General features: G+C 56.7%; 1 protein-coding gene across 12 annotated transcripts in view; it reads right to left on the reverse strand.

Moving 5' to 3' along the window:
• The window catches only part of RPH3AL (rabphilin 3A like (without C2 domains)), a 184,650-nt gene that overhangs the window by 100,444 nt on the left and 57,684 nt on the right, over window positions 1-26,522 (reverse strand). For all 12 annotated transcript variants that reach the window (XM_073023845.1, XM_073023844.1, XM_073023838.1 and 9 more), the window contains exons 2-4: window positions 22,887-22,999; window positions 18,072-18,215; window positions 15,463-15,592 (exon numbers count right to left, since the gene is read on the reverse strand). In XM_073023845.1, the coding sequence (XP_072879946.1) occupies window positions 15,463-15,592; window positions 18,072-18,215; window positions 22,887-22,963 (351 nt within the window). In that variant the 5' untranslated portion in view covers window positions 22,964-22,999. The remainder of the gene's footprint in view (window positions 1-15,462; window positions 15,593-18,071; window positions 18,216-22,886; window positions 23,000-26,522) is intronic.

The raw sequence follows: 26,522 nt of genomic DNA on the forward strand, positions 1-26,522 counted from the left end.
CCAGCTACTCAGGAGGCTGAGGCAGGAGAATCACTTGAACCGGGGAGGCGGAGGTTGCAGTGAGCTCAGATCAGGCCACTGCACTCCAGCCTGGGTGACAAAGGGAGATGCTGTCTCCAAAAAAAAAAAAAAAAAAACTCCCAGCCAGCAAATACAAGTTATTGGGACTTATTTTTTTATTTGAAAAATGCAGCAGACTAGACAAGAATTTCTTAATATTCTAACAGCAACGGCACTAACGATCCCATAGGGACCTGCTATGCACAGAACAGAGCTCCAAGGAGGCGGACGGCAGGTTGGGGCCGGGGGAGCCAGGCCTGGACCTGGGCCTCAGAACTCCCAGCAGCGGATTTCACTCACACGGCTCGAGTCAGCAGGCTGCAGCCAGGGAAGGAACTGAGGCCTTGGGACCTGGTGGGGGTGTTTTAGGGCTGATGCTGCAGGCAGCAGGGAGTCACTGAAGACTTTGGGGGGAAGGAGGGAGACAGTGACCTGACCAGAGCTGCATTTGAACAAGCGAGAGAGGAGCAGAGGACGGGCTGGAAAGCAAAGGAGACTCATCCAGTCTGGAACCCAGTGGGGGCCCTGCAATGGCCTAGCAGCCCCTCCCCTGGGGTTGGCAACCCAGGTGCTCCGGCCTCACTCCCTGCAGGGCCCGAACGCCGCTGCTGTCTGAGCCTGTATATGGTTCCTGGAGAGAAGGGTCTCACCCTTCTCAGCCTCAGTTTATCCATCTGTAACCTGGGGCAGAATTCTCCCTCCCTCCCTCCCTCCCTCCCATGGGAGGCAGGACAACAAGGGTAAGAGGAGAGTCTGGAAGGAGAGGGCCAGAGGCCTCCGACAAAGGCCTGATTCTCAGTTTTGAGGCCCAGGCTACAAGGAGCCTGGGGGAAATGAACCGGCTCCCTCTTTTCCCCTCAAATCCCCCATCGGCAGAACTGCCCCCCGCGTCCTCCCACAGGGAACGAGACGGGCTAAGTCCATCCCGAGTTAAGGTCCTCGAACGGCAAACGGCTGCAGGGAAATGTCACAGCCAGCGTCCGAGGGACGACTGGAGGCCAGTGAAGAATCGCAGGCCTCCCGGAGTGTGGCAGCGCGCAGGGCACGGCCGGCGAGGTGTGCAGCACGAGGCAGCGCTGGACCGCAAATGTCATTATCTGTTATTTACCACAACAGAGGACGAGAGGCTGCACAAAATCACGGCGCCTGGTAACGGCCCCTAAGTGGATTTGCCAGCGATCCTTCTTCCTGCTGCCAAAGCTACACTGACCAGACCCGGGGAAGACAGCCCTGACCCCGGGTGGCAGGTGTCTGGGGAGAAGGAGTCACTGCAGGACAGCCCTGACCAGTGTCCCAGGTACCCCGGCCTAGGCCTACAGAAGCTCTTCCCGCTCCAGCAGGGGCCTCACAGCGAGGCTGGGCCGTCACTCCTCCACGTACCCAACCATTGTCCAGCCAATTCAAGGGTGGGACAGACCAGGGCAAGGTCTCAGGTCCACTCTGCAGGGGGCCCTGCCTCAGGGGGGCCCAGGGCTGGGTGCTACCTCTCACCCCAGACGCTCCGCCACAGGGGCTGCAATCCCTTCCCCGGCACTGGGCATGCAGCCGTCAGCCACCTCATTCCACCGGCCACCTCATTCCACCGGCCGCCTCATTCTGAAGTGGGGCCAGACATCACCTTGCTTTGGGAGTCTCCTGTGCATCTTTAGATCTCTTTACATCTTAAAAGGTACATAGACAAAGCTCTGCGTTTTTTTTTTCTTGAGACAGGGTCACCCAGGCTAGAGTACAGTGGTGGGACCACGGCTCATTGTAGCCTTAACCTCCCAGGCTCAAGCAATCCTCCCACCTCAGTCTCCCCACTAGTTAAGATTATGGATGCACACCACCATTTCTAGCTAATTTTCGTTTTTTTTTTTTTTTTTTTTTTGGTAGAGATGGGGTTTTGCCATGTTGCCCAGGCTGGTCTTGAACTCCTCGGCTCAAGTGATCTCCTGCCTCAGCCTCCCAAGTAGCTGCGACTACAGGAGCACCACCATGCCCGGCTAATTTTTTTCCTTTGTTAAAACAGGGTCTTGCTTTGTTGCCCAGGCTGGTCATCTCAAACTCCTGGCTTCCAGTGATCCTCCTACCTCGGCCTCCCAAAGTGTAGGAATTACAGGTGTGACCCACTGCACCTGGCCTGTAGGCAACGTTCTGAAGCTCACTGTAGGAGTAATCGCAAGGCACTAGCTGTGTCACCGAGAGGGGGTCATCCCATCCCTCCAAGGTCAGTGTCTCCATCTGGAAAACGAGTATAAACACTGACTTTTGCCTGCCCATCTCCTGGGGGCCACGAGGGACACACGACATCATAGACGTGTCAGGCACAGGGGTTTTCAGAGGTACCCCCTTCCCTCACCTCCTCCCGCTCAGAGGGCAGACTCACTACAGCCTGAGCCAAAGCGAACTGGGCAGCAAACCTGCCACGGCTTTAAAATAACCACCCGTCCAGCTGTGTCCCAGCAGCATGAGGCACGGGCTTCGGCTCCCAGCCCAGCTGCTGCCACTGTGGCATCTGCGGAGAGTGAGGCTGCGAGGCCCGGACCAAGCCCCAGACGCCTGGGAGGAAACCGCAGGCAGGCCCAGGAGATTCTCTTGTCCAGCCTTCGCCTGTCACTGGAAGGCCAGAGAGGGGATCAGTTTTCATCTGAGGTCACACAGAAGGTTCTGAGCATCGCCGTCTTCTGACTCCCGCAGGTCTGGGTGTAGCAGGCCAGGCACGAACACGGAGGCTCACATGTGTTTTACCTGTGAATTTAGGCAGCACGGCCCCATCCCCCACGTCTGTCCTTCGATTCACACAAGGTCCAAGGAGCCGTTGCAGGGAATGAACTTGAGCCTCGCCTTCAGCTGGATTTGAGACGTGAGCGGGTGTGTCTGTGCGCGGTGTGGGGAGTAGACGGCGGAGGAAGCCATGGGAGCCGCCCTGCAGAGAAGGCTGTGGCCCCAGGAGAGATTCGGACCCCAGGAAGAGGCTAAACTCAACGGGAAACAGGATGGGAGGCGTCTGCCGTCAAGGGAGGGTGGGTCCAGGCCCGGCCCTCCCGGCTGCCCCCCACACTCACCCCAGGCCTGCCCTGCAGGTGTGTGAGCCGCCTGGAAAAGGGGGGCTACAGGGAAGCGTGAAAAGGCCCCGCGTACAACACAGCTTCTAAAACTGAAGTGTGATTTATATGTATGGTCATGGGACGATGTTTTTGATATCTGATTAAGTAGGAAAAGAAGATGAAAAGAGGGAATTCCAGAATAAGCAATATATTTTGGTCCCATGGAGAGTGTATATACGCGTCCGCCCTGCGAGGATTTGTGAGTGTGGAGACAGGGAGGGAGGGAGAAGCACAAACACCCAGACCGCTACGGCCAGGGGCGGTAGCCTCCTATTTCACACACACCTGCAGTGTTTGACTTATTTTCTAGGGTTGGATTGTCCTTAATATGTAATGTCTACGAGGCATCCCAGTCAGAAAATAACCTTGGCAGTTCTCCACAGGATTCCGGGTGGAGAAAAAATCTGAGGCTTTAATGACTTGTCGTTAAGGTTGGCGGCTCACGCCTGCATCCCGGTACTTTGGGAGGCTGTGCAGGAGGATCGCCTGAGGAGTTTGAGGCCAGCCTGGCCAACGTAACAAGACCCAGTCTCTACAAAAAATAAGAACGTAGCCAGGAGTGGTGGCGCGCCTGTCGTCCCAGCCGCTCGGGAGGCTGAGGGGGGAGGATCGCCCGAGCCCAGAAGGTCAAGGCTGCCGTGAGCTAGGATCGCACCACACGGCACTCCTGCCTGGGCAGCGGAGCGAGACCCTGTCTGAAAAAACAAAAACGAAACGAAAAAACAAAAGACTTGACAACTTAGGAATGAATTCAATCACCCAGCCGTTATCAGAAAGAGGTGGGGGGGGCAGGGAGGAAGGGCTGTGTCCACGTGTTAATAATTATGGAGCAGGGACCACGTTTCAGGTACCGTTTAAGAGCTTATCACGTACTTTCCTCATTGCAATCCTTACAAGCACCCCGAGGCAGGTACTATGATTACTCCCAACGTCAGGTGAGAAAGCCGAGGCAGAGAGAGGCGGGAGAACCCAGGAAGCCAGAGTCCAGTGTTCCAAACCTCTGCACAGTAGTGGAAGTTACTTTTTAAAATTCCGAGGAAAGAAAACGAGTAAGACCAAGAGAAGCTAAATCATTAAATTCTGGAATCTGCTGAGGCTCAGACCACTGAGGCTGGTACCCCAGGCCGCCCCGGCCAACGACATAACCAGAGGGGAAGGAAGTCAGGCCCCTTCTCACCTCTGAGCGGCTGGTGCCTGGGTGGGCTCACGGCTGGGGCGGGGGGCCTGCCGTTTCGGTACAGGGCCAGAAAGTAAACGTTTTAGGCTGTTATAAGGATTCTATCCAGCCAGGGCCGGGCGAACGAGCCGGAGGCCACAGGAGAAGGAGTGAGCGAGAGCGTGGCTGGGCTCCCGTAAACCTCGAAGGACACTGAGATTTACACTCACTGAAGTTTCATGCCACGTGATCTTCTTCTTCTTTTGTTCCCTCCCACCCCCCGAGCTATTTACAAAGTAAAAACCATCCTAGCTCACAGGTGCTACGGAATCGGGGGCCGCCCCCGTCCAGCGCCACGAGCTCCGGCCCGGGTGTAAGAGAGGAACAGGGTCACCGGTGCTTGGGGAGGGCTCCAGGGCGTCTGCACCAGCAGGCACACAGCCCGGGAGGCGGCCAGAGTCACCAGTTCTGGAAACAGCCAGAGGTTTGGCCTCGTGTCTCAGCACTGGCCGAGGAGGGGCTCAGGGTCAAAGCCCGAGCCGAGGCGAAGTCGAGATGGAGCACAACAGCCCTGAGCTGCGCCCGCCGCACTGCGGAGCCCCCATGGGACAGTCGAGGAGGGTGGGTGGTGCCTGCCTCACAGCTGACGGCCGGGTACGGAAGGACTAATCCAGCCTGGAGGCCCGGCTCACACCCCCCTCCTCTGCCCCGACGTCCCACCCGGCAGCTTCCCCAGGTTACAGGCCGGTTCCTCCCCAGCTGGATCTCAGTTGCATTCCTCCAGCGTTGGGTGACCTGACCACACACGCGGCAGGTGCCCGGCAGCGGTCCCGGCCCCAGCATCTCAGCAGCAGGACACCGCGTGGAGACCCCAGGTCACAGGAGTGTCTCCACACAGACATTCAGGCCGGCTCGAGGGAAGAAGACAGCCGCCCGGCCACTGTCCCACCACGCCCCACCTGGCGGGCTCCTCTCCTCAACCTGGGCCCCCGTTCTCTCCCAGGCTGCTCACATCACTCAGTCACCCCCACAACATCTGCCTCTGAGCCGCCAGCCTCCCTGCCCGGCCCCTCCCTTCCTTCCTTCTCTCCCTCCCTCCCTCTTTTCTTTTTTCGAAACAGGTCACCCAGGCTGGAGTTCAGTGGCACAATCGTGACCCAGTGCAGCCTCCGCCTCTGGGGCTCGAGCCGTTCTCGGCCTCAGCCTCCCAAGTAGTTGGAAACATAACTGGGCACCACCATGACCGGCTATTTTTTTTTTTTCGGTAGAGATGAGGTCTCACTACATTGCCCAGGCTGGTCTCAGACTCCCGGTCTCACCTCGGCCTCCCAAAGTGCTGGGATTACAGGTGTGAGCCACTGCGCCCGACTTCCCCGGCCCCTTTCTAACCCACGGCCTGGGATCCAGCCCGGACTCACTGGAACATACACAGCCTCCCTGGACCCCCAGCCCCACCACCACCATGCCCCACGAGCCCCTTCCCCACATCTGCTCCCACCGCAGACCACCCTCCACGCAGGCCCTGTGCCCACGCGCACCTGGCCGGTAAGGCCTCGGACCCAGCACCGGCCCGCCGTGTGACCTGGCGAGGGACTAACCCCCGCCTCGCCTCCATTGCTTCACCTGCAACGTGGAGACCGTGACCTCGCAGGGTGGTCTTCCTCCTCAGGTGGGTGCGGACCTGGTGCCTCTAAGTGAGCTCTCCACGGCTGGCAGCTTTGCCATTGCTAACTCCTGTCTTCAGAGTCTCCATCTCGGCCGCTCCTGCCTTAATTCAGGCCCTCGTTATGGCGAACTGGATAATTCAATATCCACGAATTCTCTGCCTCTGGACTTAACCTCCCCCCAGGCCCTGAGACTGTCACGTCCCTGCTCAGTGCCCTTCGGTGGCTCTGCTGCCCACAGGACACAAGCCCAGCCCCTGCGCCCGGCACACAGAGCCCTCCCTCCCCATCCGCTTCTTACCCCTCACGGCCTCTTTTCCTCTCCCCTCTGCCATCCTCCTCTTCCTTTTTCCTCCCTTCCTCTCCTTCTCACACTCCGGCATAACCAGAGCCCCAGCCGCGCCCAGTGCCCCCACACTTCCCTGGCACCTTGCCCCTGCAGAGCTGTGCCTGCTCCTGAAGTGCCCTTTCCTGGCACCTGGTCACCCGCCTCCAGGCCCGGCTGCCACATTGCTCCACCTGGCAGCCTGGGGTCCTCCCCCACCTCCCCAGGTGCCACAGCTCGCCCACGGCAGGTCCGCCCCACAGCAAGTCCGTCCAGCGGCAGGTCCGCCCCAGGGCAGGTCTTCCCCATGGCAGGTCCTCCCCACAGCAAGCCCGTCCAGCGGCAGGTCCATCCCACGGCAGGTCCTCCCCCCGGCAGGTCCTCCCCACGGCAGGTCCACCCCAGGGCAGGTCCATCCCACGGCAGGTCCTCCCCCCGGCAGGTCCTCCCCACAGCAAGCCCGTCCAGCGGCAGGTCCATCCCACGGCAGGTCCTCCCCCCGGCAGGTCCTCCCCACAGCAAGCCCGTCCAGCGGCAGGTCCATCCCACGGCAGGTCCTCCCCCCGGCAGGTCCTCCCCACAGCAAGCCCGTCCAGCGGCAGGTCCATCCCACGGCAGGTCCTCCCCCCGGCAGGTCCTCCCCACGGCAGGTCCACCCCAGGGCAGGTCCATCCCACGGCAGGTCCTCCCCCCGGCAGGTCCTCCCCACGGCAAGCCCATCCGTCGGCAGGTCCTCCCCGCGGCAGACCCGCCCCGCGCTCATCCCTGCCTTCTACTTCTGCAGCACTTCTCACTGCACTGCCATATCTGACACCAACCATGAGCTCCTGGAGGGCAGGGCCAGCATCTCCACCTCCTCAGCCCTGTGGCCTGGCACGAAGGTGAGCTGAGTGCGCACAGGAACCGACCGGGGGACAAGTCACGCAAAGCTCCGTCCAGAAAGCTCTGGGCCTCGCCAGGGATCCGTGTGGTTGCCCAGGCCCGCCCTGGGTCCCCGCAGCCCCTTGGCTGCCTCCGTGTTGATGACCCTGAGCTGAAGGTCGGCAGTGTGCTGGGGTGAACAGCAGGGGCTCAGCACCGCACAAAGTAGCTGTTCTCTCTTTGGAAGAAGAAAAGCCACACGCAGGCCTCGAGACAGCAAGAGAAAAGGAGGCCTCAGTGGACACGTTCCACTCGTCAGACTCCGAGCAAGGCCGATGTTCTAAGACACCGTGTAGTGTCTGGTCCACTCCTCCGATCCCAGCAACTGGGGCCAAGTCCATTCCTGCCAAACAGCCGCGGAGATGCCGGAGCCGCCGGAGCAGCCTCTCGGGGCAGACGAATTAAGTGACTTTTTCCGGGAATTTAGGAAGCTTCAGTCGCTGAATGAAAAAATCCATCTTTGTCATGAGTCACAAACGCACGTCTTCCACGTCGGAATTAGGTTGAGAGGAGAAAGGACATCGTGAGGCCAATTTGCAGGCAACTTGGATGAAATGGCTCAAGGAGCTTCCACAGCTCCACCAAAGGACGGGCACTGAGGGTCAGGTTTGGAAAGGGAGGAGGGGACGGGGCCGCGGAGGACTTTCACCGCACACCCATCTGGGAGGCAGGCTCTGCAAAACACTGACTTCTCCTGAGCCTTATGCTTGTGGGGATGTAAAACGCTGCGGTTGCCACGGAAAGCAGGATGGAGGCTCCACTGCTGGGTATAGACGCAAGAGAATCGAAGGCAGGTCTCAGACAGGTGCGTACGCCCATGCTCACTGCGGCACGTTCACAACAGCTGAAACGTGGAGCAACCCAAATGTCCATCACAGGTGAGTGGATACACGGAGCGCGTGCAACGAAACGTTCCTCCGCCTTAAACGGGATGGAAATTCCGACGGATGAACCTCGAAAGCATTACACAAAGGGGATCTGGTTACACTGAAGCTTCCAGTTTGGGAGGTCTGTGGGGGCCTGAGATTCTGCATTTGTAATGAACACCCAGGGGAGATGCACATCACTGGTCCTCGGCCCACACTTTGAGTAGCAGAGACCCCATCAGCACCGGAGCTCTCCGCTAGCCCTAACGCCTCCACCTCCAGGAGGAGCTCTCTGTAAACCGGACGGGGCCGGGACCCCCACAGCTTCCCAAGGCAGGAGAACACCCCTCAGGGGTGAGCAAACTCTCTCAAGGCAGCTGCTGCAGGCAGGTCACGAATCACTGCCATGTCTAAGAGTGGAGGGCTGGCTGCTGGGAATAAAGCAGTGATGGAGGCTGGGTGCGGTGGCTCACGCCTATAATCCCAGCACTCTGAGAGGCTGAGGCAGGAGGATCATTTGAGCCAGGAGTTTGAGATCCACCTGGGCAACATAGCAAGACCCTGTCTCTACAAAAAATGAAAAATTACCCAGGCGAGGTGGTGCACGCCTGCAGTCCGAGCTACGACGGAGGCTGAGGCAGGAGGATCGATGGAGCCTAGGAGTTTGAGGCTGCAGTGAGCTGTGTTTGCCGGTGCACTCCAGCCTGGGAGACAGAGCAAGACCTTGTCTCTTAAAAAAGGAACACACTGATGCAAAGAGTCGGGCTCTGTAGGCAGAAGAGCGACAAGGACACTCCCCCTGCTCCTTCCACAGCTTCAGGGCCTCGAGTCCCAGATACTGAACAGAGAGGGAAGCTGAAACCTTAGGAAAATGGCACGTCCCCCACCCAGCCTAGACTCTTGCCAGCATCCCTGTGGGGGTCCGGGATACGGCATGTCCCCTACCCCAGGCTCCTGCCAGTGCCCCTGCGGGGGTCCGGGATACGGCATGTCCCCCACCCCAGGCTCCTGCCAGCGCCCCTGCGGGGGTCTGGGATACGGCATGTCCCCCACCCCAGGCTCCTGCCAGCGCCCCTGCGAGGGTCCGGGATGACTCTCAGCAGGACACACCCCCTCCTCAGAGCAAAGTGGGCTCAAGCCAGGTTGGGGGAAAGGTCAGGTTCTGGTCCAGCCCCTTCTCTCCATGCTGGGCTGGGTGGCACCTGCCCCACCTGAGCTAGACCTCCTCTAAGTGACTCGGGCAAATATGAGACTGCCCAGTCTTCCTCCATTAGGACTCAGGCTATCGTTTCATAGCAGGCTCCCCGGCACCCACAATGTGGGGCACATTTGGCTGAGACCAGAAAAAAAACCATCGCTTCCCTCAAACAGTGACAAGGCATCCCAGGCTCAGGTGGGCTCTGCTGGGGCCCCACTCAGCTCCCCATCGCTGGCTGGACTCTCAATGAGACTCAAAGCTGGCTGACTCAGATCCCAAGCAATTAGGAGCACCAGGCCTCTCTAATTAACCAGCCAGCCCCTCTCCCTTCCCACCACGGTCCTCAGATAATGAGGGCAGGCAGCCGAGACACGCAGGCCCAATTACGGAGGGGACGCAGCGCCCAGGACTGGCATCTCGGCTTCCGCCCGAGAGCTCATTAGCTTGTAGCTGCTGAACGCTGCCAGAGCTCTTGCTGGGGACGCCTCTGTGTGCCCAGGAGCACCTGAGGCTCTGTCCTCCCCAACCACGCCTGGGCCTGGATGCTTCCCACGGCGGGGATCTCCCCAGCATCCCTTCTCCAGCCTGCCTGAGCCCACACACCTCCCAGGGCCGCGGGCTGCAGCCATCCGCAGAAGGTGCGGAGGCGGAATGTGGAGACGGAGATAAACAGGGAGGTGCCCCAGACACCGGCAGGCCCAGAATGGAGGGCCCGATTCCCTGCACCGTGTTGAGCCCTCCCAGCCCCAGCTGTAATTAATTACCCATGATGGTTTCACACCTCCCCTGCCCCCAGCACTGGGATCTGCCTGGCTCCTGACACCAGTAGGTGTGCGATAAATATTCATGGAATGGGGAACGGATGGCATTGTCTCTCCTCCCAGACATCAGAGAGCCCTGCAGGGACGAGGGCTTCACAGGGGCTATGTCTGGGCCTCCCTGCATCTCCAGTGACTCAGGTTCTAGGCAACCACCCCCTACAGCAGGGCCCCCAAGGGGTCAGTGCCTCTGCGATCATCTCCCTGGGGTCCCAAGCCTTCTGCACCTGCCCATTCACTGCTCAAACGCAGCTGGTCCTCCGAAAGACTCCACCCTCTCACAAGTCACCTACAGCTCAGTGTCCCGAAGATCTCAGCTCTGCCCTGGGTTTGCAGGTCCCCAGGATCTCAGCCTCAGAGGCAGCTGGAGCAGGCCCCATCCCTCCTCCACCGTCCACTGTCCCTAAGTCAAATCTGCCATTGCATCTTGTGCTCCTTTTCCCTTCAGCACACGCCTCTGTGCTCCCCCGGGCATCATCCTCACAACTGGACGCTCGCCCAGCCTGTTTCCAGCTTTGAGCCTCGGCCTATGTGGTCTTCCCCTCCCCGGATGTCCTTCCCTCTGCCCTCAGTCTTGCAGAAGTCTGCCCGGCCTCCAATCTGCCAGCCCTCCTGGCTGCTTTGAGTCCTGGGACCCCCGGTCCCAGCCACAGTGCACGTCACGCTAGAGAGTACCACCGTCGGCCCATCATGACCGCCAGGACCTGAGGGAAGCAACCACCCTGAACACCTCTCTTTTTGGATCCCCCTAACCCAGGATTGGCACACAACAGGCTAAGCGACTGAGAGACGTTTACGTGAATAACTCGCACGAACGCTGAGGGTCGTCCCTGCTGGCTCAGGACATCCAGTGAGCTACAAAGGCTTCCAGAGGCTTTTATGTAAATTATAGAAAATATGGGACTAACTGCGGGAGCTCCAATTTTAAGAAAACAAGAATTTCAGGGAGGAGAATGTGGGTGCTATGAACTGAACTGTGTCCCCTCAAAATTCCTATATTGAAGCCGTGACCCCCAGAGTGACTGTATTTGGAGAGAGGGTCTTTAGGAGGTGATTAAGGTAAAATGAGGTTGCGAGGGTGAGGCCCTAACCCAACAGGACTCGTGTCTTTATCAGAAAAGTAAGAGGCTCACATCTGTGATCCCAGCACTTTGGGAAGCAGAGGTGGGAGGGTTGAGAGCTAGTTTGAGACCAGCCTGGGCAGCAAAGCAATACCCTGTCTCTACAAAAGATTACACATTAGCCAGGCACGGTGGTGCACATCTGTAGTCTCAGCGACCCGGGAAGCTGAGGCAGGAAGATTGCTTGACCCCAGGAGGTGGAGGCTGCAGTGAGCAATGATCACGTGACTTCACTCCAGCCTGGGTGACAGCGTGAGAACCTGTCAAAAAAACAAAAAAGCAACAGGAGGAGGAGAGACCAGAGCCCTCTCCCCTTGCCACGCGAGGACACGAGGAGAAGGCAGCCGTCTGCGTGCCCGGGAAAGGGCCCTCACCAGACACAGGATCAGCCAGCACCTTCATCTCAGAATTTCGTGCCTCCAAACTGAAAAACGCCTACAGCTGAAGGCGCCTAGTCTGTGGCGTGTTGTTACGGGGGCCTGAGCCGACTATGCCACGGGGAGTCACTCAGCCTCTTCTGAAATGTCTGGGGATCTGCTCCATCCTTGGTAACACGGTGTGGCCTCAGCAGGCAGGACCCTGGAGTGGATTCTTAACCGTCACAGGCACCCTTTACTGCATGCTGCCCGCGGGCCAGGCGGTCGGCGACGGATACTACTTTCATCACAATATTTAACACAGTACTGGAAGTTCTAGCCTGAGCAATTAGGCAAGTGATGCTGCCCCGCGGTATCCATCAACAGAGACGGAAGCTTAACGACCCCGTTTTACAGATGGAAGAACAGAGGCCCGGAGAGGTTAAGTGACCTGTATGAGACCGCGCCACGGTGGCCATGCTGGGACCTCAACCCGAGTCCGTCTGGTCCTGCAGGGACCGGCACGACCACCTCACAGTCCTGCAGGAACACGGAGGCACCCCTCGAAGTACAGACGCGTCCCTCCCATCCAGGCCTGAGCCCCAGCACTGCGTGGCGTCTGTGTGGGGACAGTCCTCACCGGCAAGTCCAGGACCACCTGCTGCTCAGGGTGGACCAAGCGACCTCTCGCCCCGGCCCCCGGCAGTCTGGGGCTCTTTCCTTCCCAGAACCCTCGTTCACCCCAATTCCTCCCCATCTGCTGAGAATACACTGAAGAGGCCGACGCTCTGTCTTAGCAGATGGCCTCAGTCCGTACGTGGCCTTGTCCCCAACCTCGTCATCTCCCGGTGACGGCCATCCCCACCTAACTTGACCGTAGGGTCATCTCTTAAAAACACAGATCACATCACACCCCTGCTTCGGACACTCCGCTGGCGTCCCACTAAACTCAGGTGAAATCTCAGCTCCTGACCTTGACCGGCGAGGCTCCGTGCGATGGGCCATCCCGCCGCTCACACTCCCTGCCCCAGACGCCACCATCTGCCCCTTGAACATGCCCAGCTGGTTCCTGCCTCAGGGTCTTCGGGACTCATCCAGGGGAAGCCTGCCGTTCCCTCCGCCGGGACGGTTCCACCCAGATCTTCCCAGGGCCAGCTCCTGCTTGTTTGGTCCTGAGCCCGGAGAGACCCCGAGGCCGCACGCTAGGAGCTCCGCATTAATTCAGTGGCGTCCTCGGGTACCTAGTGCTGCTCCATGTTTATTCCTTTGTCTTCTCCATGCCCCGACCCCTGGAAAGTCATCTCCACCACAGGGTGGACTTTGTCTCGTTCACGGCGTTGCCAGCACCCGGAGCAGGGCTTGCACACGATGGGCTATTGTTTAAAGAATGAGTGACTACGAATGAACGAACGACACCACCTTCTCCGAGAAGTTAGAGTGACCCTCCAAAGCCCCCAAATGCCCACCATCCAGCGGTGTTCCTCCCATACCCTCTCCTCCCACCTCAATCCTGGAACAAGCCCCTCAGAAGCTCAAAGGCTCCCCCGCCTCATGGCAGGACCCGTAGTCCCACCTCCGCGGACCTTCGGCGGCTGAACACCAAGAACCACTTGCAACGGAAACGCCCAGACCAGCCCAGAGCTCCAGGACAGCATGGGGGCCACCTCCAGCTGAGGCCCCTCCCCGGGATGGCCACTGCTGCCTAAGACACGGCTCCAAGGGGCAGCTGGATTAACCGTCAACAGCCAGACCAGCAGCGGCCTCTGTGGGCACAGGCCCCGGACGGTCGCAGGGAAAGCAGGCCGGGCTTCCTGGACCTCCATATCTGGACTATCTACCGCAGGCCGGGCTCCAGCCTCTCCACAGTCCCCTGTAGCTGGAATATTCACAGCAGCTGTGGGGTTGAGAGACAGAGGAGGAAACAGACTGCCAGGTCCCGTTCTGCCAGGCAGGAGTCACTGCCCGAGTCCTGGAAGTCGGCCATTCCCAAGCCTCTGTGTCCCACCTCCACTCACCTGTATCCCCATCCCCCCTCCACTGACCTGTAGTCCAGGCCCTTCGCAGGGCTGAGAAGGAGCCAGCAAAGCCTGACACCTACGTCCCCATCATCCCTCCAGTATTCTTGGACCAGTTAATCCACATTCCTCAGCCCAGTTTACCACATATGACAGAACAGGAAAAAAGATTGACCACAGCTGTGATCCTGGCTTCCCTACTTATTACCGGGCAGATTAACCTCACTGCACCCTCGGTTTTCTCATCCCGCTTTTGGGTGCTCCTGAAAATGCCCTCCAGGTTGCCAACGGCCTCCATGATCCACGTCCATGTTCATTTATTTTGACTTCTCCATCTTTCCCGGTCCTCTCAGCACTTCCCACCCCACGCCATCCTCCATCCTCCATCTTCCGACCTCTGTTATTTCTTCCCAGGATTTATTATTTCCTGAAATCATCTTGTTTATTTGATCATTACTTGTTTTTTAGTTCCCTTGCCCAATATCATCTCAAAAAAGTTCCTTCTCCGTCTTCTTCAGTATAGTAACTCAAGTCTTAAAACCACGACTAGGCCCGGCGCGGTGGCTCAAGCCTGTAATCCCAGCACTTTGGGAGGCCGAGGCGGGCGGATCACCTGAGGTCAGGAGATCGAGACCAGCCTGGCCAACATGGCGAAACCTCATCTCTACTAAAATACAAAAATTAGCTGGGTGTGGTGGCGCACGCCTGTAATCCCAACTACTCGGAAGGCTTAGGCAGGAGAATCGCTTGAACCCAGAAGGCGGAGGTTGCAGTGAGCCGAGATTGTGCCATTTGCACTCCAGCCTGGGTGACAGAGCAAGACTCTGTCTCCAGAAAGCAAAAACAAAAAAAAACTTGAGTAGCACATGGAAGTTACTTGAGGATGGGTTCCAGAAAAACTAAAGTGAACACAAAAAAAGAGGAAGACATGGTCTCTGGAGAACAGTGTTTCTAACCTGGGAGGGCAGCAAAGGGAACTCCCATTATAATAGCCGTGCAGCTCCCGGCCTAGGAGGAGCAGGAGTGAGAATCCAGAAGGGTTTATAACGGGGAAAAAAACAGCCTCCATGTAATTGTAAAATTGAGATGTTAACTAATCTTGAGGATTAGAAGACAGATTGTTCTCTCAGCAATAAGAAAAAGGCAAGTCGAAACTCCAGGAAAAACTAAAAGTTATATTTAAAAAGTCCTGGATTCAATATGAAACCATTTAATATGTGGCACAATTCAGTATAAGGAGAAAATCAGTTTGATCTCCCTGCAAAGATCGTTCTTCTTTGAGTAACCAGGGATCACCAGAAGCAGAGGCCAGTAGAACAGAAAGTGCCATCCCAGCACACTGTTTGGCCTTGAGGAAAATAGGATGCATCTAATAACAACTGAAAACATGTTGTTTTTGTTGACTTAATATATTCTGGAGATAACATTTATTGAGTGCCTATGTGCCAGGCAAGGTTTGAAGAGTTTTGCGTTTAGGAATATTTAATCCTCTGAGCATGGTGAGCTGCATGGCATCATGACCATATTTTACAGATGAGGAACATCAGGTGTGAGATACTCAACAAGTTTTCTGAGGTCTTAGCAGAAGAGCTAGATTCGCACCCTGACTTCTAACACCAGGTCTGGGTCTCGTGGCTTGGGCATGACTCTAGCAGAAGGGCTAGAAGGTACATCCACGCGACGAGACCCAGAGCTGGCCCTAGACGTCAGGCCATTTGATTTTTAAGTCTTAGTCCTTCTTGCCAAGAGGCAGAGGATACCACATGCCCAGCGCAGACGCACACACTCCTGGGAGCCAGGATGCAAAGCCACAGAGCACCAGGGCGGGTCCAGGCTGGGATGCCGGAACGGCAGGGCCAGAGCAGGGTCTTACCTTCCTGCAGTCTTTGCAGAACACGGACGAGCTGCCCAGGAAGCCCAGCACCTCCCCACAAAGCAGGCACTGGGACAGGCCATTCCCCATCACGTTCCGCCTCATGGTCTCCAGCCGCTCCACCAGCCGCCTGCAGCACAGGACACAGAGTCAGAAGGAACCTGCTTCCTGCCTGGGTGCAGCGGCCACCGAGGCCCAAAACCGTACAGCGCCGCCACATGTGCTGTCCCCCACCCGGGAGGTTGTTCCTCGCACTTCCCCTGGCTCACTGCGAATCCTTCGTTCACCCACCAACTATTCACTGAGCACCTGAGTCATCAGACACGGGGAATATCGTAGCAAACACGCGAGAGACAGACATGGTCCCTGCTCTCATGGAACTTACCTTCAATAAGGAAGGAAATTCAGAAGCAAGAAAACAAGCAAACTGATTTCAGATAGGGAGACAAAATGGAGATAGTGGGGGGAGGGAGAGGGATTGCAGGGAGGGCAAGAGAGATTGAGGGGAGGGAGGGCGAGGGAGACTGAGGGGAGGGAGACTGAGGGGTGGGAGACTGAGGGGTGGGAGACTGAGGGGAGGGAGGGGGAGGGAGACTGAGGGGAGAGAGGGCAAGGGAGATTGAGGGTGGGGGGTTGAGGAAGATTGAGGGGAGTGTGAGGAAGATTGAGGGCAGGGAAGGCAAGGGAGATTGAGGGGAAAGAGGGTGAGGGAGACTGAGGGGAGGGAGATTGAGGGGAGGGAGGGCAGGGGGGCGAGGGAGACTGAGGGGAGGGAGACTGAGGGGAGGGAGACTGAGGGGAGGGAGACTGAGGGGAGGGAGACTGAGGGGAGGGAGATTGAGGGGAGGGAGACTGAGGGGAGGGAGACTGAGGGGAGGGAGGGCGAGGGAGATTGAGGGGAGGGAGGGCGAGGGAGATTGAGGGGAGGGAGACTGAGGGGAGGGAGACTGAGAGGAGGGAGACTGAGGGGAGGGAGACTGAGGGGAGGGAGATTGAGGGGAGACTGAGGGGAGGGAGACTGAGAGGAGGGCAAAGGAGACTGAGGGGAGGGAGACTGAGGGGAGACTGAGGGGAGGGAGACTGAGGGGAGGGAGACTGAGGGGAGGGAGATTGAGGGGAGACTGAGGGGAGGGAGACTGAGAGGAGGGCAAAGGAGACTGAGGGGAGGGAGACTGAGGGGAGACTGAGGGGAGGGAGACTGAGGGGAGGGAGACTGAGGGGAGGGAGACTGAGGGGAGGGAGACTGAGGGGAGGGAGACTGAGGGGAGGGAGACTGAGGGGAGGGAGACTGAGGGGAGGGAGACTGAGGGGAGGGAGACTGAGGGGAGGGAGATTGAGGGGAGGGAGACTGAGGGGAGGGAGATTGAGGGGAGGGAGGGCAGGGGGGCGAGGGAGACTGAGGGGAGGGAGACTGAGGGGAGGGAGACTGAGGGGAGGGAGATTGAGGGGAGGGAGACTGAGGGGAGGGAGACTGAGGGGAGGGAGACTGAGGGGAGGGCAAAGGAGATTGAGGGGAGGGAGATTGAGGGGAGGGAGACTGAGGGGAGGGAGACTGAGGGGAGGGAGGGCGAGGGAGACTGAGGGACAGTGGCATGTTCTGTGGGGACCAGCGATGGCTCTCGGGGAACAGGTGGACTCACAGCTGAAGAATGACCCATGCCATCTGGCCTGTTTTTCCCACTGTAAAGACAGGAAGGCCGGACACGGAGGCTCACGCCTGAAATCCCAGCCCTTTGTGAGGCTGAGGCAGGCGGATCACTTGAGCCCAGGAGTTCAAGACCAGCCTGGGTAACATAGTGAGACCCCGTCTCTACAAAAAAAAAAAAAAAAAAAAAAAGCTGGGTGCGGTGGTGCCCTGGTACCCACCCACGGTTCTAGCTACTTAAGCCTGTGGTTGGGGGATGGCTTGAGCCCAGGAAGTTGAGGCTGCAGCGATCCGTGATCACACCCCTGCACTCCAATCTACACGACAGAGTGAGACCCTGTCTCAAAAAAGAAAGAAAGAAAGAAAGAAAGAGAGAAAGAGAGAAAGAGAGAGAGAAAAAGAAAAGATGAAGATACGTAGGAGGCCAGCAGAATGAAATCAATTCCTGCCCAGTGCATTTGTGTTTTCCTACTTGTGCTTTTCTGTGTTTTTCGGATTTTCTAGGAAATACGAATTTCTTTTGTAATTAAACAAACACAGGACACGATGAAAGTGCTGGAAGACTGAGCTGTGGTGGGCGCTGGAGTGGGAGGCCAGGAGAGGCTCCTGCGGGAGCTTTCGAGGGCGACCCGAACCCTCCCTTGGCTGAACCACAGCTGACCGGCAGGTGCGCAGAGCCGCAGGTGCACAGAGCCGAACAGCCCCTGGGGCGCTTCACCACGCTCATTCGCGCCCACAGCCGGGGCGCACACCTCAGCTGCTAGCGCCGTCTGACAGAGGCCGATCCCGAGGCCTCAGCAGGCTGAGTTACACTCCGGGGTATTGAGGCAGAGCCAGTGACCTCCTGACCCCTCCCAGAGGTGAAATGCAGCACCAGGACCCAGCGTGCCGGCCTCCCAGTCCCCTGGGCTTGCACCAAAGCCCTTGCCGTCCTCCCACTGAGCTGGCTCCGGCCCCGCCTCACCCAATTCTCTGCTGCTCCAGGACGTCCAGCCGCTCGGCCCTCTGGATGACCTGCAGGATGGCCTCCACCTCCGCCGGGCTGAGGTGCTGGTTCCTTCTCTGCTTCTCCGTCTGGTAGGTGTGCACGGACCAGCCCGTCTGCAGCCTCGAGAGGGTGTAACACAGACGGCGTTGAGGCCTCCCCGGTGCAAACTCCCGCAGCCCCTACCGCATCCACCAAGCCCTCCTGAGAACAGTCAGTGGACAGCCCAGGTGCTACGTGCCGGGGGCGAGGAGTGATCTCCCTCCCCTCAGCGGGCAACAGAGACGGGGCAGACACAGGCTCCAAGCACCAGCCCTGCCATCCACCGGCTCCTGGGCCTTGGCAAAGACGGCAGCACCATCTTAGCCCAGGAGGCAGAAACACGGACTATGACCCTCAGGTACACAGAGAAGGCCAAGGTCACGGCACATGAGGGTCAAGGGAGGAGCAGGAGAGATTACCAAGAGAAGAAAAAGCGAGCTCCCAGCTCTGCCAGGTAGTGAGACGGAGTTTACCAGGGGACAGGAAAGGAATGTAATTAGGGTAAAGTCACAGCTGTTGATGTGAACACCCTGAAAACTGGCAGGTTCAAGGCAGGAGGGGAAAGCGAGTTTCACCACAGGAGCTATGGTGAGGGCAGGCAATGGCGAGGCAGGGCTGCGAGTGGGTCTGGAGGCTGAGCTGCCTGCTCCACTGGGCTGCAGGGGTGGTGCCTCCTGAAGCTGTAACTGGGGCGGGGGAAGGACTCAAACTCCTTCTATTTTTCTGGGCAGGGAGAGAGCGGCAGCAGCAGATCAAACCGCAAAGCCCCTGCCCTGGGTGGGCGCCAGCTTCTTGGAGACACTCCGTGCCTGTGACATTGCTGTGTGCAGAGATGAATGAGATGGGAAAAGCCTCTGCACCCTGAAGAACTGCAATATGGTGGGGGAGGCAGATGCCAAACCAATGACACAGAGACCTATTTAACGAACAGGTGTGAGGTGTTTTCATTCAACGCATTATAAAGCACCAGCTGGGACGCCGGCCTCTTGGGCGCAGGGACACGCTGCTTGGTGGGACGTGCAGGTGGCGGCAGGAAGTGGACAAACAAGAGAGTTACCTGGCAGAGAGGGGAGGGGAAGGGAGGGGAGGGGCTCTGGAAAGGCTGCTTCTTTCTTTCTTCAGGGAAGTGTCAGGAGAGTCCTGGAGGCAGGACCTAGGGCAGCGAGGGAGGCGCACCCTCTCCTGGGGTCTCCCTGACACAGGATGGGCCCTGGTGGTCTCATGTCTTGCGTGGTCCTGGCTGTTGCAGCGAGGTGGGCCCAGACCCTCCATCACCCCAAGAGGCAGGCCTGGACCCTCACAGTCACCCCACAAGGCAGGCCTGGACCCTCAGTCACCCTGCAAGGCAGGCCCAGACCCTGAGTTGCCCTGTAAGGCCCCGGCCCTCAGCCACCCCGCGGGGCAGGCCTCCCGTTTCTCGGAGGAGATGGGGGTGGAAGGTAGCCGACTAGCAGGGATCTGGGGTTGGCCGCCTCCACTGCTGACTCAAGGCCTGAGCCCCGACCTGCGGAGTTCACACGCAGCAGCTGCTGACAGTCCTGCCTGGGAGCGTTTCGGGCTCCCCCAGGGCCTCCTCTGCGCCCCGGTTCCTGCCTCCATCCGCTCCGCCTCCTGGCCCCAGCCATCCACGTCCTCTCATCTGACCTGCTGCTCCGGGCCCTGACTCCCGCCTACGGCCACAGCTCCACTGAGCGTGCTGCCCACCCCCCTCGCAATGCCCCTTCCACACGGCCGGAGGAGAAGGAGGCCAACTTGAGGGCACCTGACATCGATGGGCAGCAACCTCCAGGAAGAACCCACACGTCTGGGAGCCCCGCCTGTCGTTCCCCCACATGTTCCCCGCACGGCGCCCTCGTCTCTCGGCTCACCTGGCCTCTCCAGTTGCTCCCTCATGTTCTAGGCTGTGTGCAGTCCCAGGCCTTTGCTCATGCTGCACCCTTCACCTGGGGCACCTGTCTCTCTCCCTAAACCCTCTGTCCACCTCTCACTCCTATTCTGTCTGTCTATCATCTATCTCTCTGTCTGTCTATCTATCATCTATCTGTCTATCTGTCTGTCATCTATCTGTCTATCTATCTACTTCTCCATCCATCTGTCTATCTATCTATCTATCTATCTATCCATCCATCCATCCATCTATCTTGAGACGGAGCTTCAGTCTGTCCCCCAGGCTGGAGTGCAACGGCACAATCTCAGCTCACTGCAACCCCCACCTCCCGGGTACAAGCGATTCTCCTGCCTCAGCCTCCCAAGTAGCTGGGATTACCGGCACCCACCACCACGCCTGGCTAATTTTTGTATTTTTAGGAGAGAGGATTTCACCATGTTGGTCAGGCTGGTCTCGAGAACTCCTGGCTTCAGGTGATCCACCCGCCTCAGCCTGCCGAAGTCCTGGGATTACAGGTGTGAGCCACCGTGCCCAGACTATTCTTTTTAAAGACTTCTTTTCTTTACACACGACCTTCACCTGGAGGCTTTTCCTTGATCCCCTCCAAATCAGGTAAAAAATCCACTCTCAGAGTTCCTGGAAGGCCTGGGTGTATGTCCTTCACTGGGCTGATACATTATTAGGAGACAACATGAAACCCTCCATCTCCCCTCCGGAACGTGAGTCTCTGGAGGACCAGGCCCTGCCCCTGGCCCCTGCCTATCTCTCCATCTTCCTTCCACACTGTCCACCCTTCACACTGTGCACTCGCAACACACTGACCTCTGGCCAGGGCTCCACTTGCCGTGTTCCTTCTACCTCGGGGCCTTCGCACGTGCTGTTCCCTCTGTCTGGAAGCGCGTCCCTCCCACTGCCATCTAACGTTGCCCCATCGTCTGGGTCTCAGTGGAGGCCGCACACTCTCAGGGAAGCCCCTCCTGATCTCCAGAGTAGGCTACACCTTCACCCACGTCCCCACTGCCTGTTGTCACCATCAAAGCAACTTACCTATTCAAATAATGCCCGCCTCTGCCCACCTGTGCTTTAAGACCAGGGACCGTGTTGGTCCTGTTCACTGCTGTGCAGTCAGTGCCTGGCACGTAGCAGGGGGTTAGAAAATGTGTGGTGGTGGCTGGAGGACTGAGGAGAGCCCCGAGCTGCAGCCCCGACGTCCCTGAGGGTCCCACAGGGCACGGCTCCCGGCTCTGCGGGTGGAAATCAGTATGCCTCTCCTTTCCGGAGACCGTGCCAGGCTCGAGAAGGCAGCACCCCAGGGGAGGGGATAAAAGCATTCTCTCTTCTAAAGGTGCTATGGCAGCTTTTGGCTGCTGCTCAGCGAGAGACAAGGTCAGGGAGCGCCGAAGGGAACCCTGGAGGGTCACGAGTCCTGCTGGGCCGTGTCTAGAGCACAGTGGCAGTGCTCTCCTTGGAAACTCCTACCCTGCCTGGGAGGACACTTCATCTGCCGGCATCCGAGGACAGGGAGGGAGAGGGACTGACCTCACCCACTGTGGGGGCCGCATGAAGGAGCTGAGCCCTCCCAGCGAAGCAGAGAAGTTAACTGTGGTGCCAAGATTCCTGCAAATCACGCAGGACTCCACTCTTCTCGGGCGTTTCAAATTAGTTTTTCTACTCCCCTTTGATGTTTCCGTTCTGTCCCCTGCAGGTTCGTAACATCTAATTGCAAAGTGTTTGAATTTGGTCCCATTTGGGAAATGCTGGCTCCCGTGATCGGCATGGGTTGAAGGACGAAGGGGCCCGTTTGGACTTATCAGACGTCAGAGACCCCCAGCCCCTCGGAGGGACAGGGAGGGGCTGGAAGGCAGCCGAGGCACCTGAGACCCCCATCTGCAGCCACAGTGGACAGTCGGTGGAGATGGCCTGACCTACCCAGAGCTGAGAGCTCACTAGGCTGAGGGATAGCAGGAAAACCAGGGCCGGGCACGGTGGCTCATGTCTGTAATCTCAGCACTTTGGGAGACCAAGGTGGGCAGATCACTTGAGGTCAGGAGTTCGAGACCAGCCTGGCCAACATGGTGAAACCCCCGTCTCTACCAAAAATACAAAAATTAGCCCATCGTGGTGGCAGGTGCCTGTAATCACAGCTACTCGGGAGGCAGGAGAATCGCTTGAACCCAGGAGGCAGAGGCTACAGTGAGCTGAGATCGCGCCACTGCACTTCAGCCTGGGTGACACAGTGAGACTCAGTCTTAAAAAAAAAAAAAAGGAAAACCAGGACCCCCAAGGGAAGAAACTGGAAGTGAGGAACTAGTGAGGTTCTCAGGAGAGCGCGGAGAAGGCCCTGGGACAGCTCTGGGCTGGTCGCGCTTCGGCCTGAGGAGCAGCTCTTCGTCCATTCGACAGACCTTTGTTCCCCGGTCTCATGGTGCCAGGCACTCGGCTATGACTGGGCATCCAGGGATCAAAGGCTCCCTGTCTTAAGGGACTTGCAGTCCTACGGCTCAGTGAGAAGAGCGAAGGCACGTGAGGTGGGGTGGGTCCCTGCAGCCTTTTGTGATACAAAGGACACAGGCTTAGGAGTGGGCTGGACCCAGGTGCGGGTCACAGCCCTGCCACCCACAAGTTAAGTGACGTGGGCAATGAGCTCAGCCTCACTTTTCTCATCTGGGAAATGGGGATAAATTCTGCACGGTAATTGAATGAGTGAATGGCTGTGTCCAGGGCCCGGAGTGTGGTGTGCATCCGACAGGCACTTCTCTCCAAACACCTCTTTCAGGGCTCCTGGGAATGAATCTTGCTAAAGACAGGAGAGGAGCAGGGAGGCAGAAGAAAGCGAAGGCCTGGGGGGCCCCAGAGGTACTCACTTGGCTCGAAGGGCAAGCTGCCGGTCATTGGGGCAAACCCACTGGTCATTCCCGCTGCCGAAGATGGTGTCGGCCATGGCTCGGAGCACCCGGCTGGGGGAGGGGAGTCACATCTGAGATGAAGGAGGGAAGAAGAAAGTGCATCACTGGCTGGGGTACAGACAGCAGACAGGGTCTCTATGCACTCAGCCCCTCCACCCCACCTCCATGCACCGTCCCCACGGATGTCTGTCCCCACGGATGCCTGGCCCCACGGATGTCTGTCCCCACGGATGCCTGGCCCCACGGATGCCTGGAATCTCACTGTGGGAACCGTCTCTCCCGCAAAACACTGTCCCCCAAGACTCCTCTTCAGAAGGCTCATGATTCTGGGAGGGGGACCAGGTGGATCATGTGGCCGAGTGCCAAGAGTGAACGTGACTGGCATCAAAGGGTTAGAGTCAGAAAGCAGAGGGCAGGCACACCCTTGGAAATTTTCAACCCAGCCCAGGAGGCCATCTGTTCCCTGCCCCCTCCCAGAACAGCAGGGGCCAAACTGAGCACGTCACCCAGCAGGAGGGGCCGGGCTGGGGGGTGATGGCCAGACAGGCTGAAACCCTACACCTCTCCCAAGCCTGGGGACCTGGCTCTCCTTCCCAAAAGATTCACACCGATGGTCACAATGCCCTCGAGGGGAGGCAAGAGGGCAGGGGGTGGCAGCTACAGCCAGGATCGCCACCCGGCACCGTGCCAAGGGGTGCCGCCCATAGATACTGCCATGAGCATGGCATCTGGGGATCCCGCAGGGAGGTGACCCTGCTCCAGGACCCCCGATGGGTCATCTGTGCACTGTCTAGTGTAGCCGGCTTTCTCCTTGCCTCCAAGGACAGGATTATCTTTGGTGATCTATCATGAGGATGCCATGCGTGCATTCTGAAGGGAGAGTGGGATGAGGCTGAGGGTATCTCAACCCCAGAGCAAGAATGAGGGGCTCTCCTGAGTCATCCACACTCCCCTGGTCGAATTCCAGCTGGGCCAGCGGTTCTCAAACCCAGGACCCCTTTACACTCTTAAAAAATATCCAGGTTTGAAATCCGTTTGGCACTTCCTCAAAATGTTAAATACGGATTTACCATATGACCCAGAAACTCTGCTCCTGGTTACAGACCCAAGACATGTCCTCACCGAAACCTGTACACAAATGTTCTCAGCATCATTATTCACAACAGACAAAAAGTAGAAACAACCAAAATATCCACCAACCGATGAATGAGGAAAAGGTGCTATTTCCATACAATGGGTTATTTACAATGGATTATTATTTGGCCACAAAAAGGAATGAGGTGCTAACACCAGCTAAATCATGGACGAACCTTTAAAACATCCTAAGTAAGAAAAGTCAGTCGTAAAAGACCACGTACTGTATGATTCCGTTTATATGATGTGCCCAGAACAAGCGAACCTGAGAGGGAAGGTGATGAGTGGTTATCGGGGCTGCAGGAAAAGGGAACAGAATCCCAGTGGGTTCAGGACTTCTTTTTGGGGTGATAAAAATGTTCCGGAATTAGACAGTGGTGATGGTTACACAATTTTGTGAATATACTAAAACCACAGAATTGCATCCTTTAAAAGTGTGAATTTTATGGTCTATGAATTACAACTTCAGCACCAACACAGACCACGAAAAAAATGAATTATAACCCATTCATAGGCTGGACATGGTGGCTCATACCTGTAATCCCAGCACTTCGGGAGGCTGAAGTGGGCAGGTCACCTGAGCCCAGGAGTTCGAGATCAGCCTGGGCAACATGGTGAAACCCTGTCGCAACAAAAAGAACAAAAATTAGCTGGGCGTGGTGCATGCCTGTGGTCCCAGCTACGCCAGAAGCTAAGCGGGAGATCGTCTGAGCCCAGAAGGTCGAGGCCGCAGGGAGCCACAACTGCGCCACTGCACTCCAGCCTGGGTGCCAGAGCAAGACTCTCTCTCTCAAAACAACAACAAAATGCTATAAAAAATTCTTGAGGTCGGATGTGGTGGCTCAGGCCCGTAATCCCAGCAATTTGGGAGGCCAAGGCGGGAGGATTGCTTGAGGTCAGGAGATCAAGACCAGCCTGGCCAATGTGGTGAAACTCTGTCTCTATTAAAAATACAAAAAAAAATTAGCCAGGCGTGATGGCACATGCCTGTAATCCCAGCTACTCAGGAGGCTGAGGCAGGAGAATCGCTTGAACCCAGGAGGTGGAGGTTGCAGTGAGCCGAGATCATGCCATTGCACTCCAGCCTAGACAACAAGAGTGAGACTCCGTCTCCAAAAAAAAAAAAAAAAAGACATTATTAAGGACTCCAAAATACATGGGCTATGACCATTGCTAGTTACCAGAAATTAAAACTGAGAAAATCTTTAAAATTTTTATTAATTCATTAAAAATAATAAACCCGTTACAAGAAAAAAACAAACAACCCCATCAAAAAGTGGGCAAAGGATATGAACAGACATTTCTCAAAAGAAGACATTTATGCAGCCAACAGACACATGAAAAAATGCTCACATCACTGGTCATTAGAGAAATGCAAATCAAAACCACAATGAGATACCATCTCACACCAGTTAGAATGGCCATCACTAAAAAGTCAGGAAACAACAGGTGCTGGAGAGGATGTGGAGAAATAGGAAGACTTTTACACTGCTGGTGGGATTGTAAACTAGTTCAACCATTATGGAAAACAGTATGGCGATTCCTCAAGGATCTAGAACTAGAAATACCATATGACCCAGCCATCCTATTACTGGGGATATACCCAAAGGATTATAAATCATGCTGCTACAAAGACACATGCACATGTATGTTTATTGCGGCACTATTCACAATAGCAAAGACTTGGAATCAACCCAAATGTCCATCAGTGACAGAATGGATTAAGAAAATGTGGAACATATACACCATGGAATACTATGCAGCCATAAAAAAGGATGAGTTTGTGTCCTTTGTAGGGACATGGATGCAGCTGGAAACCATCATTCTTAGCAAACTATCACAAGAACAGAAAACCAAACACCGCATGTTCTCACTCGTAGGTGGGAACTGAACAATGAGATCACCTGGACTCGGGAAGGGGAACATCACACACCGGGTCCTATTGTGGGGAGGGGGGAGGGGGGAGGGATTGCATTAGGAGATACACCTAATGTAAATGATGAGTTACTGGGTGCAGCACACCAACATGGCACAAGTATACATATGTAACAAACCTGCACGTTGTGCACATGTACCCTACAACTTAAAGTATAACAAAAAAAAATAATAAACCCTTTAGATGTTCACATGATTTACATATTTTACGAAAAACTACACTTAAAAAGCAATTAGACAAATACATTGTTTTACATTTTTACAACTGTTTTTAATGTTTGGCTTCACAAAAAAAAGCAGCGGGACATTCATATCTGATTCTTCACTCACACATTTGTGACAGGTGGTTTCGCTGAAGTCCATGAAGGGCATCCAGACCCTCACAAATGTGTGTGACGGCTGAAAAGAGGAGGACTGTTTTTCACTTTCCAGAAATTGTAAATACTGTTCTTTGACATTGCACCCAAACTCACCAAATGGTAGCTTCTTAAAGATTAGTTTCAACGTGGCATCTGAAACCACATC

This window comes from Chlorocebus sabaeus, chromosome 16, assembly GCF_047675955.1.
Source record: "Chlorocebus sabaeus isolate Y175 chromosome 16, mChlSab1.0.hap1, whole genome shotgun sequence".
In the NCBI taxonomy this organism is placed as follows: Eukaryota; Metazoa; Chordata; class Mammalia; order Primates; family Cercopithecidae; genus Chlorocebus; species Chlorocebus sabaeus.